Here is a 13,537-nt window from a genome sequence, read left to right on the forward strand (position 1 = left end):
CGAGTTCTGAAGCATTATGAAGTCACTTTTTAGAACCCATTGTCTGGTGCTATTTACGGTAATGATGCGAGTTCTGAAGCATTATGAAGTCACTTTTTAGAACCCATTGTCTGGTGCTATTTACGGTCATTTCAGCAGACACGATCCTAACATAAGAGATGACACTTACTTAGTGGTCTCGGGTTGAAAGGGTTCCTGATTCTGGAGTAAAACTACAAAGTGTGTCTGAGCTTACTCATTGGAAACACGTCTGGGGTGCGTTCAGTTCCATTTAACGTTTGCTACATTCCGTGACGGTTTGTATAGAACAACACACGTTTTCCCCAGAAAACAAAAAAAATTTGACAACAGGAGAAACGGGAAACACGCTGGTAAGACCTGACAAAAAACACAACGAACTGGCAACAGACAAACAGAACACGCAGGTATAAATACACAGGGGATAATGGGGAAGAATATGAGACACCTAGTGGAGGGTGGAGACAAGCCGCCTGTCGTCGATACCTAGAGGTGGTCTTAAGAGGAGCGTACCGGGCTCTCTTCTTCCAGGTACGCTGACAGCTGGGGATGAACATCTGGGCCGAGGGTATGCTGACTTCTTCCTCTTGCTCAGGGAAGAGTGGAGGCTGGTAACCCAAGGAACACTCGAAGGGTTAGAGACCAGTGGCCGAGCAGGGAAGGGTGTTTTGCCAAGCAGGGCAGGGTGTTGCAGGCGTATTCCACCTTTAACCAAGACAAGATAAAAGGCGAACGGAACCAAACAGCAACACCAGGCCACTTCTTCAAAGGACTTCTGGGTGGTGCCATTCATACACAGACGTGATGCAATGAAGAGTTGTCTCCAGGTCCTGATTGGCTAGCTCCGACTGGCCGTTAGATTGGGGCGGAAACCCGGAGGACAGGCTGGATGATGACCCAATGAGGGTGCAGAACGCCTTCCAGAATCGGGACGAGAACTGAGGACCCTGATTGGAGACCATGTAGACCGGAAGTCCATGGATCCGGAAAGACGTGCTGCACCATGAGCTGGGCCGTCTCCTTGGCTGAGGGTAACTTGGAAAGGGGAATGAAATGGGAGGCTTTGGAGAACCTATCCACCACCTGATGGAGGGAAACCAGTGACAAAGTCCAGGGATATATGGGACCAGGGGCGGTGAGGAGGCCTGCCCCAGCTTGCCGCGGAGTCTTATTCTGCGCACACACAGTGCAGAACGGCGATGAACGTGGAGACATCAGGAACCATGTTGGGACACCAAAACCGCTGTCGGAGGAAAGTCAGGGTCCGTCAGGAGCCGGGATGGCAGGTAAGGTTAGAGGAATGAGCCCATTCCAGGACCAGGGACCGGGCAGAATCTGAGACAAACAAACGGTTAGCCGGGTCTGGCTGGGAACGCTGCGCCTTGCGGACCAGGCTCTCGGTACCCCAGACGAGTGTAGCTACCAGACAGGAGGTAGGGAGGATGGTCTCTGGATCAGACGGTGTAGCTGCGGAGCTATACAAGCGAGAGAGGGCATCAGGCTTCACATTATTGGACCCAGGGTGGTGGGAAATGGCCAAATTAAAATGAGAATATAACAAGAGCCCAAAAAGCCTGCCTTGAGTTAAGGTGCTTGGCGGTGCGGAGATATTACAGGTTCTTATGGTCAGTCCACCCTAAGAATGGATGTTCTGCCCCTTCTAGCTAGTTTCTCCAATCTTCCAAAGCCATCTTGACAGCAAGAAGTTCCCGATTTCTCACGTCGTAGTTCCTCTCAGCGGGATTAAGACGATGGGCAGGAAAGCGCAGGGAGGCAGCTTTTAGTCCCGGGCAGAACGCTGGAACAGGACGGCAACCCAGTCCAGTGTCTGAGACGCCGATCTCCACCGCGAACTGATGGGACGGATCCGGATAGATTCAGGTGGCGGCTGTAGTGAATCGGTGCCTGAGATTCAAAAATGCATGGTCAGCAGCTGGGGACCAGAACCTTGGGTGAGGTGAGTGCAGAGAGGGGGGAAGCCAGGGTGCTGTAGCCCCAGAGGAAGCGGCAATAGAAATGAGCAAATCCCAGGAAACATTGAAGCTGCACTCTGGATGTGGGTTCGGGCCAATCCTCCACGGCTCTCACCCTGTTAGGATCCATCTGAATGTTCCCTGCAGCGATGACGTAACCCAGAATATAGATAGTGGAGCGATGGAACTCACATTTCACAGCTTTAACAAACAACTAGTTCCCCTGGGAGACGCTGAAGGACTTGTCGGACGTGTTCCTGAACCGAACGGGAAAATCAAATCAAATTTGAGTTATAAAGCCCTTCTTACATCAGCTGATGCCACAAAGTGCTGTACAGAAACACAGCCTAAAACCCCAAACAGCAAGCAATGCAGGTGTAGAAGCACGGTGGCTAGGAAAAAACTCCCTAGAAAGGCCAGAAACTAGGAAGAAACCTAGAGAGAGGAACCAGGCTCTGAGGGGTGGCCAGTCCTCTTCTGGCTGTGCCGGGTGGAGATTATAACAGAACATGGTCCAAGATGTTCAAATGTTCATAGATGACCAGCAGGGTCAAATAATAATAATCACAGTGGTTGTCGAGGGTGCAACAGGTCAGCACCTCAGGAGTAAATGTCAGTTGGCTTTTCATAGCCAATCATTCAGAGTATCTCTACTGCTCCTGCTGTCTCTAGAGAGTTAAAAGCAGCAGGTCATGGACAGGTACGGACCACATCGTTGACCAGGGTCTGGAACACTGCGGGAGCGTTGATCAGTCCGGCATAACCAGGTACTCATAGTGCCCGCTAGTCGGGTTAAAGGTCAACCGTTCGTCTCCTTCCCGTATCTGAACCAGATGATAGGCGTTCCTAAAGGTCCAACTTGGAGAAAATGGTCGACCTCCTTGAGAGGCTTGAAAGCCTTTATGAAATGATACAGCGTTAAAACCTCCTACTTTGATACGCATTCTGGGGATTAAGAAGTGAGGCCACTAAAATAACAGGAATATATGGCATATAACTGCATATACCCACTGGGACAAGTGGTTAGGTAACCAGGTAACCAGGTCATTTCAGCCATGTGTAGTCGTGGTCACGCCCTGGACCAGAGCGAAGTCACGTGGTACAAAATGTAGCGCAAGCATAAGTATATATTCTACTCAATATTGCCTGAATGAATGTCCAATCTTTTACTTCCTGTCTTTTATATGCAATAACAACAATCTAACATCGTTCAGAGAAGTCTCACACCATCTAGTGGTTCTTTGTAAAAAAAAAAATCCCAGAGTGGCGTTGAAAACCATCTCACTGAAGGCATTTAGTTTATCCATCAAAGCCACAGAGAAAAATACCATTAGCAAGTGTGTATATTAGCGTGACACGGATGCATGACCTTGATAGTCATACGGTATGTACTAAACTGGTCTGACAGCTGCATTACAGGCAGAAGATTAGAGGGAAAATGGTAGTAGTAATCAGACCATTACCAAAGCAGTGGCTTCATTGGACAGGTCTGAATAACTACAGTATGAAATCAATAAAAAATCAATTATCATACACAATGTCATATCCTTTTCTGTATATTCGATGACAGAAAGAATGTCCTGAAATAAAAACGAAATAATATAATCCTGTCCATTTGACATGTCAACACTAGATGTCGCGGGGCAGTTAAAAACAGAATTATAATCCGGATTAAAACTCGGTGACTTTTCTAATGGAATTTCAACAGATGTTCAAATCTCACGCCGTACCTACCCACTGCTCATATTTATACAGGGAATCACAACATCATAGACAGATACCAGTCGTTCACCAGAAATGTGATTTTATTATTGCATCCGATTCAACATTATTCAAAAATATATATATATATATATTATTTTGTTTATCATTGGTCGTCATGGAAACATACGGGACGAGGAAGTCAAAAAGGAACAAAATAAAATACATATTTATGAAATAAAACACACAGTAACACCTCCATCTTAAAGGTACAATCTGGGATCAGGATGGGAATCGTCTACGTTGGAATATATTATAATAAATTCCAGATTGTAGCTTTACTAACTAGGCTGAGAGCTGATCTGATATTTATTCCAAATCTACGCGGCGCCTCTGTTGTAGTGGAGAGGGGTAGGACGGGGGGAGAGGAGTGGAGAGGGGTAGGATAGAGGAGAGGGGTAGGACGGGGGGAGAGGAGTGGAGAGTGGTAGGACGGAGGAGAGGAGTGGAGAGTGTTAGGACGGATGAGAAGAGAGGAGTGGAGAGGGGTAGGACGGAGGAGAGGAGTGGAGAGAGGTAGGACAGAGGAGAGGAGTGGAGAGGGGTAGGACGGAGGAGAGGAGAGGAGTGGAGAGGGGTAGGACGGAGGAGAGGAGTGGAGAGGGGTCGGACGGAGGAGAGGAATGAGAGGAATAGTAATGGAAGGTTGATCCACCACCAGTAGCAGGCCCAGTGACTGAGGAGTGACTGAGTAGTGACTGATGTGATTTATATCCTGCCTATAGGGCCAGACAGAGAGTCACTACAGGACTGTGTGTGTACACCTGCCCTCACCTGCCAGCTTAGGCTCCCAGGGACCCCCAGTAACCAGGCAACTGAGGCGTTTGGATTGGATTCTCAAGGGCATGACCTTGCGATCAGTTTAATATTCGCCCAAGTCAGAGATCAGATAACAGGGTCAGAGGTCAGATAAATAAAATAGTCAAACATAAACACATGTTATTATATACACAAATAGCAGGATATATAGATATGGAGATACTGGGTGAAATGTAGAGGCCTTTGGTTTGTTGACCCTTTCAGAATAAAAGTAACCTTTTCAAAATAAGAGTTAGTCATTGATCAATCATGATCAATTCAATTTCTATGTCTGTGGACAACGTGATTTAGAGAACGTCGTCAAGGCGACCAGAACAATCATTTCTATAACTGGACAAGGGGATAGTAAACCTTGTATAAGATAATAATAATGACTAGATAATCTTAAATCATAAAACAACGAAAAACAAAAGGAAAATATACAGAAAAATGACACCCAGGAGTTTATTATCTTTGTTCTCAAAGTAACAACTTCTGACCCTTTTGATTTGGTGCAATATAAACATCATCGTTGTCTCTCAGACATTAAACTGTTCAGTGGTGACACCATTCACAGACCTTTGGGCTCTAATTCAATCCGTTATTTTTTAAATTCATTTTAAATTCAGCGTTACAGCTGTGATTGAATTTTAGAGGCCATGTTCCCGCGTTAGCTGAGACCGCATTCAAGGTAAACACTGCATATATCTGCGAAATCGGAAAATGAACGTTACATTTCTACCAGCGAAACAGACTCAATAGAGCCCCTTGTGTATCCAAACCTGAGTCTTGTTCATTAGGCCACACAATGGAACATTTAAAAAAACAAAAATGAGTCTTTCTTATTGGACAAGTCCAGATAGTCCCTCCCCGTTTCAGTCTGTTCTCTTCTGTTTGGTGCCTGATGAACACACCTCTGTCTCCTATTTATCTCGTGTTTAAGTCGAGCGAACCCATCTCTGTTGCCCATCTGTCCACTGTTGTTATGGACAAAGAGCCGTAATTCAATTCACTGTTCCTCTGACTGTACTGGCTGTATAGCCACACAAACACAAAGATTACTGTGTCGAGTCACTCCAACCAGTCCACACACAGACCTCACATGTACCTCTGTAAAATCTCTATATCTTTATCGTAAATGCAACTTTTTTCCTCACTGTATTCTCACAAGTATTACTGTATTCTCACTAGGCTTACTGTATTCTGACAAGGATTACTGTATTTTCACTAGGCTTACTGTATTCTGACAAGTATTACTGTATTCTCACTAGGCTTACTGTATTCTCACAAGTATTACTGTATTCTCACTAGGCTTACTGTATTCTCACAAGTATTACTGTATTCTCACTAGGCTTACTGTATTCTGACAAGGATTACTGTATTCTCACAAGTATTACTGTATTCTCACTAGGCTTACTGTATTCTCACAAGTATTACTGTATTCTCACTAGGCTTACTGTATTCTGACAAGGATTACTGTATTCTCACTAGGCTTACTGTATTCTGACAAGTATTACTGTATTCTCACTAGGATGGTATCGCGCCGTCCCAACCTTCGCTCTCTCTCCCCCGCTACTCTCTCCTCTTCCATCCTATCATCTCTTCCCTCTGCTCAAACCTTCTCCAACCTATCTCCTGATTCTGCCTCCTCAACCCTCCTCTCCTCCCTTTCTGCATCCTTTGACTCTCTATGTCCCCTATCCTCCAGGCCGGCTCGGTCCTCCCCTCCCGCTCCGTGGCTCAACGACTCATTGCGAGCTCACAGAACAGGGCTCCGGGCAGCCGAGCGGAAATGGAGGAAAACTCGCCTCCCTGCGGACCTGACATCCTTTCACTCCCTCCTCTCTACATTTTCCTCTTCTCTCTCTGCTGCTAAAGCCACTTTCTACCACTCTAAATTCCAAGCATCTGCCTCTAACCCTAGGAAGCTCTTTGCAACCTTCTCCTCCCTCCTGAATCCTCCTCCCCCTCCCCCTCCTCCCTCTCTGCAGATGACTTCGTCAACCATTTTGAAAAGAAGGTCGACGACATCCGATCCTCGTTTGCTAAGTCAAACGACACCGCTGGTTCTGCTCACACTGCCCTACCCTGTGCTCTGACCTCTTTCTCCCCCCTCTCTCCAGATGAAATCTCGCGTCTTGTGACGGCCGGCCGCCCAACAACCTGCCCGCTTGACCCTATCCCCTCCTCTCTTCTCCAGACCATTTCCGGAGACCTTCTCCCTTACCTCACCTCGCTCATCAACTCATCCCTGACCGCTGGCTACGTCCCTTCCGTCTTCAAGAGAGCGAGAGTTGCACCTCTTCTGAAAAAGCCTACACTCGATCCCTCCGATGTCAACAACTACAGACCAGTATCCCTTCTTTCTTTTCTCTCCAAAACTCTTGAACGTGCCGTCCTTGGCCAGCTCTCCCGCTATCTCTCTCAGAATGACCTTCTTGATCCAAATCAGTCAGGTTTCAAGACTAGTCATTCAACTGAGACTGCTCTTCTCTGTATCACGGAGGCGCTCCGCACTGCTAAAGCTAACTCTCTCTCCTCTGCTCTCATCCTTCTAGACCTATCGGCTGCCTTCGATACTGTGAACCATCAGATCCTCCTCTCCATCCTCTCCGAGTTGGGCATCTCCGGCGCGGCCCACGCTTGGATTGCGTCCTACCTGACAGGTCGCTCCTACCAGGTGGCGTGGCGAGAATCCGTCTCCACACCACGTGCTCTCACCACTGGTGTCCCCAGGGCTCTGTTCTAGGCCCTCTCCTATTCTCGCTATACACCAAGTCACTTGGCTCTGTCATAACCTCACATGGTCTCTCCTATCATTGCTATGCAGACGACACACAATTAATCTTCTCCTTTCCCCCTTCTGATGATCAGGTGGCGAATCGCATCTCTGCATGTCTGGCAGACATATCAGTGTGGATGACGGATCACCACCTCAAGCTGAACCTCGGCAAGACGGAGCTGCTCTTCCTCCCGGGAAGGACTGCCCGTTCCATGATCTCGCCATCACGGTTGACAACTCCATTGTGTCCTCCTCCCAGAGCGCTAAGAACCTTGGCGTGATCCTGGACAACACCCTGTCGTTCTCAACTAACATCAAGGCGGTGGCCCGTTCCTGTAGGTTCATGCTCTACAACATCCGCAGAGTACGACCCTGACTCACACAGGAAGCGGCGCAGGTCCTAATCCAGGCACTCGTCATCTCCCGTCTGGATTACTGCAACTCGCTGTTGGCTGGGCTCCCTGCCTGTGCCATTAAACCCCTACAACTCATCCAGAACGCCGCAGCCCGTCTGGTGTTCAACCTTCCCAAGTTCTCTCACGTCACCCCGCTCCTCCGCTCTCTCCACTGGCTGCCAGTTGAAGCTCGCATCCGCTACAAGACCATGGTGCTTGCCTACGGAGCTGTGAGGGGAACGGCACCTCAGTACCTCCAGGCTCTGATCAGGCCCTACACCCAAACAAGGGCACTGCGTTCATCCACCTCTGGCCTGCTCACCTCCCTACCACTGAGGAAGTACAGTTCCCGCTCAGCCCAGTCAAAACTGTTCGCTGCTCTGGCACCCCAATGGTGGAACAAACTCCCTCACGACGCCAGGACAGCGGAGTCAATCACCACCTTCCGGAGACACCTGAAACCCCACCTCTTTAAGGAATACCTAGGATAGGATAAAGTAATCCCTCTCACCCCCCTTAAAAGATTTAGATGCACTACTGTTCCACTGGATGTCATAAGGTGAATGCACCAATTTGTAAGTCGCTCTGGATAAGAGCGTCTGCTAAATGACTTAAATGTAAATGTAAATGTATTACTGTATTCTCACTAGGCTTACTGTATTCTGACAAGGATTACTGTATTCTCACAATGCTTACTTTCATCCAAAACCCAATGATTAATTTCCAAACGGTTTACTTTAAAATCCACAGTCACTTGTCAAAAACATGTATTCATGTCTTTTGATGAGCTATTATTATGTTTAGATATCTAGTTAAAAATGTATACAGAATGTAGACATATATTCTTAGAACACATACACAAGGATCCATCCAATATGGCTGAAACAAGATATTGATAGACATACCATCTACATTTTTTTTCCAGTTAATCTCTGAAATGTACCAAAGTACAGTTCAGTCATAGTCCTTTACTTTGGGTGGCCTCACGTTCTCCACACTTCCACAACAGGAAGTGAAAAAGGGAACCACAATACACTGAGAAAATATCATATTATTAAAAAAAGGTCAATATTTTTTGTTGTTATAATCTCTATAAGGGTCAAAGGTTAGATAAATATGCATGTTTAACAAATACTTTAACACAAAATTACAACGTGAGGATATAGGCTAGAATATATATTTTATGTTATCGGAAATTGGTCAATATATTTTCTTGTGGTTTAATATTATCCAGCAATCCATATTGGTACAGTACCTCCACATTCAACATAGTACAGTAGTAGTAGTAGCATTGTACTGTAGAAAAATACTCAACCCAGTGGGCAAAGATGGCTGAAATGACATCATTACCAATTGTACAACCAGAACTAGTTTCGCCCGCTGGGAACTCACTCTGTTCATTCACTCTGCATAAAAAATACATCTTTCTCCTAAGTCTTTTTCCTGCAATATAGATACGTACTCCCTCACACCCTTCTTGAATAATATAAAACCTACACTAGCAATTAAAAAAACACAATGCCAATAGCAAAGACAATTTCCCCATAGTTCAAGCATGGCAGGAGGGTGTTTTTAAACCTCACAAGTTGGAAGGGAGATTGGAGACTGTGTACTCTGCCCCAGATGTAACAGGAAGATTGTGGTTGGGATGCGAAGAGTTCGGTGCTTCTTGGCTCACGGCAGTTGGAGGTTCAGATCCCATGGGAGTGTAGTGACTCAGAGGAGTGGCGTGCCCTGGGGTGGGGCTGTACCATTTATTACTGCTGCCACCCACCATGGGAAGAGAGGAACCAAGCCCCCCTGAAGATATGGAGAGAGGCGGTATGGAGAGAGCCCCTTCCTGGGGTAGATAGCTGTGTGAGCCCGAGGTGGAAACAGTGGGGATAGTCCTGACATCCTGCATGAAGAGATCCACCAGGGACTCTGCCCTCTGTCCTCTGCCCTCTGCCCTCAGCCCTCTCCCATCTACCTGGGGAGGGCATGATGTCTGTGGGGTGAGGGAGCTGTGAGAGCCATTGGCGCTGGAGGGTTGGCTATGGAGCTGGCTGTGGAGCTGAAGCACCGTCGTGCCTGTCAGAGGGCTCTGGATGGTGGGGCTGTGTGTTACCGGTGGGGTACAGGCCGGGGAGCCATCCCCTGACCCGTACTGGGCCAGCAAGGCCAGGGCAAAGTGGGAAGAATGAGCAGAGTGCTCTGGGAGAACCTGTGGGAGGAGACTGGGGTGGAGGCCGGGGTGGAGGCCTGCCAGACTGTGGTGCACCAGGGAAGATGGGACTCCAACACCTCCAACGCCTCCAACACCTCCAACACCTCCAACGCTGGCCTGTTCTGGGATAGATATAGATAGAAACCCACTGGAGCTGTGGTGCTGGGTGGGGTTGCTAGGGCTTGTGGTCGTGTAGGGACAGTGGGGGAGGAGGAGGTGACCTGCTCTCTCCTGATGACCAGGTCCCATCTTGACGTGCTGCTGCTGCTGCTGAGCGCTAGTAGTGTGAGAGTTCTGTAGCTGGCTCAGGATGGGGCTGACAGGGCTACAGATGAGAGGGCTTAGAGTGGAACCAGAGGGGGCTGAGTGGGCTGGGTATCTCGGTGTGCCCATGGTGGGCCTCCCTGATGCCTCCTGCTGGTGGATCCCTGGTGGGCCGTATGGGTGGTGGTGCTGGAGCTGGGCCATGCAGGTGGAGGTGGAGGAGGAGGGTGGATACTCCCGGATGGAGGCCTGGCCCATGGGGAAGGGAGAGGCTCTGCTGGGCTGAGCCTGGGAGTCGGTGGAGGTGATGGAGGAGGTGGGCTGGTACATGGAGGTCAGAGGTGACAGAGGATACATGGAGGAGGCTGTGGAGACTAAATGCTGCGCCCGGAGCGAGGCTAATATCGGAGTGTCCACTCCAGATCGGAACATCACAGAACCGTCCGGAGACGCAGCCCCGGAGCCACAGCCACTGGACACGCCCACAAACATGCCCCTCTGCAGACGCTGGCCTCTAGGATCCTTGAATGACTCGGACACAGAGAGCGGACGGTGAAAGAGGATCGGAGGGAGCTGGGCGTGGAGATGGGAGTGGGAGAAGGCCAGAGCCAGGGAGGTGGTGGCTGCAGCGGTCTGGAGGGGGCCCTGGACCAAGGGAGCCCAGATGACCCCCGGGGTGGAGGTGGGAGATAGGGCGTCGGCATCCAGGGACAGGGGAGAGATGTTGCTCTGGATGGCCATGTCCCGGTCTTGTTGTACGATCCTCTGGATGATCGCGTTCTCCAGGAGGTTCACAGCTCCTGAGTTCTGAGTGACTTTGTGTTGGAGCACAGAGTTCCTCTTTCCTGTAGAGAAGAAAGTCAAAGAGAGAAAGATTAGTATGTGTATCTGTTGCAGTCATCTTTGGGTGTGGCTGTCATATTTGATTCATCATTAGAGAGAACCAGAATTAGAGTGAACCAGAATGAGAGGGAACCAGAATTAGAGAGAACCAGAATTAGAGTGAACCAGAATGAGAGAGAACCAGAATGAGAGAGAACCAGAATGAGAGAGAACCAGAATTGGAGAGAACCAGAATTGGAGAGAACCAGAAATAGAGAGAAACAGAATTGGAGCGAAACAGAATTGGAGAGAAACAGAATGAGAGAGAACCAGAATTAGAGAGAACCAGAATTAGAGAGAACCAGAATTAGAGAGAGGCCTTGGTTCTGCACACCACAGTAGGGCTTATCAAACCATTAAACCACAGCTAAATGAGGGCCTTTTTTACACAATGCTTTCACCTCAGGGCAAAGAGATATCTCTCCCCTTCTGAATTAAAACAGTCAAATGTGCTGACATAAGAGATCCCCATCGGCTTGCCTGAATTTAATTCTCACACTTTCTTTTCACATATTCAGCCAGTTAAAATCCTTCCAGGTTATAATTAAAATGCATTAAGAACAGTACAGAGATCACCTATAGTGCAGTAGAGCTGCTCTAGGACCGGCACAGTGACTGGCACAGTGACCGGCACAGTCACACTTTGGTAGAACAGCAATATGCCTAATTTTTACAAATTGTGTTAGGTTGTTGAGAGGTTCTTGAGAGGAATATCATACTACTGTAGCTACGAAGGCTTTGGGAAACCAATCCTAGGTTGATGGCCCTCTGTAAGTTGTCACCTATGCGGTCCAGCCGGTCCAGAGCCACGGTCTCGAAGGCCCGTCTCATCATAGGGTACTCCTCCAGGACCTCGTTAAAGTTGTCCACAGACAGAGAGTACAGCCGGCAGTATGTCTCAGCGCGAACACTGGCCGTTCTTCTGCCTCGAGTCAGCAGGCATATCTCTGCAGGGAAAAGAAGAATGATTCAGTTCTAGATGTCAACCGACCACTCGGCTTTAGTTTTGTCCGCACACGTAGCATGAAATATTAAACCTATTTCAGAGAATTATATTTTTTGAGGAGAGGAGCACTATCATGCCCTATTTCTATGTAAAACACATTATACAGTATGAGTATTTGATTTCCAAAATAAACGGTTACAAAACGGCTGATATTCTCATTATGAAACAGAACTGTCTGTGCTGAGCTCCATGTACTGTACTGTTACGCACCAGAGGACAGGGAGTCAGAATAAATGATCATATCGTCAATATGAGTCGATAAAACACACAAACCAAGAGTAGTGTTTTCTGGACTAATTCAGCCGATGGAGGACTTAACGTTCTGACCTCGTCTGGTCCTTCTGTCGTCAGATCAGCAAAATAAAAACAACCCAAGATCCGTTCTAGTAAAAAAACAACGTAGGAGTATTATCAAGGGAAGCTGTCTGTCTGTCTGTCTGTCTGTCTGTCTGTCTGTCTGTCTGTCTGTCTGTCTGTCTGTCTGTCTGTCTGTCTGTCTGTCTGTCTGTCTGTCTGTCTGTCTGTCTGTCTGTCTGTCTGTCTGTCTGTCTGTCTGTCTGTCTGTCTGTCTGTCTCCCTGTCTGTCTGTCTGTCTGTCTCCTGTCTGTCTGTCTGTCTGTCTGTCTGTCTGTCTGTCTGTCTGTCTGTACGTGACCCTGTCTGTCTGTCTGTCTGTCTGTCTGTCTGTCTGTCTGTCTGTCTGTCTGTCTGTCTGTCTGTCTGTCTGTCTGTCTGTCTGTCTGTCTGTCTGTCTGTCTGTCTGTCTGTCTGTACGTGACCCTGCCTGCCTTCCTGCCTGTCTGTGTCTCTCTCTCTCTCTTTCTGGCCTCCTTTAGTTCTATTTAGTTTTTTAATCTATTTATTTATTAGATTTCTCAAATCTTTTGCTTATCATGAATTCTTGTTCAATACAGTGCACAGGCATAACACACATTTCAGGTTTAATCTTCGTGTTGAAGGGATTATATTCTCATGTTACAGTTTAATAGACACAGTGGAAACAACTCCATCACAAAGCTCAACCTCAACTAAATCCAAAGCCCTTGTGAGATGATTGGTATAAATTATTGTCTTGTCTGTAACACAGAGTCATATAAATTAATCAATGGATTATGTCTGGAGAAGAACATCCCTGGGAATCTCCCCCGGAACCTCCAGCACCCATATGAGGTCCCCCGGGGTTCCGTTTCGACAACCTTCTATTTCCACTCCTCATCTCCAGGGACTATGGTCCAAATGTAGCTAAATATGCCTATGTGGCTAACGCTGGTACATTAACATTGATATTAAGTGAACACTGAAATATTGATTAATGGCAAATGTCTCTGTCAAATAAATTCCATAAATCAATCAAACGAATATCCCGGAACGATGTGGGGTCCCTCAGGGGTATTGACACGATGTGGGGTCCCCCAGGGGTATTGACACGATGTGGGGTCCCCCAGGGGCGGG

General features: G+C 47.7%; 1 protein-coding gene across 1 annotated transcript in view; it reads right to left on the minus strand.

Annotated features, from left to right (window-relative positions):
• Window positions 1-8,263: 8,263 nt before the first annotated feature.
• The window catches only part of LOC115116187 (potassium/sodium hyperpolarization-activated cyclic nucleotide-gated channel 3-like), a 65,598-nt gene continuing 60,324 nt past the window's right edge, over window positions 8,264-13,537 (minus strand). The window contains exons 7-8 of the mRNA XM_065022285.1: window positions 11,862-12,026; window positions 8,264-11,042 (exon numbers count right to left, since the gene is read on the minus strand). Of these exons, the coding sequence (XP_064878357.1) occupies window positions 9,307-11,042; window positions 11,862-12,026 (1,901 nt within the window). The 3' untranslated portion in view covers window positions 8,264-9,306. The remainder of the gene's footprint in view (window positions 11,043-11,861; window positions 12,027-13,537) is intronic.

The sequence above is a fragment of the Oncorhynchus nerka genome, linkage group LG9a (genome assembly GCF_034236695.1).
Source record: "Oncorhynchus nerka isolate Pitt River linkage group LG9a, Oner_Uvic_2.0, whole genome shotgun sequence".
Lineage (NCBI taxonomy): Eukaryota > Metazoa > Chordata > Actinopteri > Salmoniformes > Salmonidae > Oncorhynchus > Oncorhynchus nerka.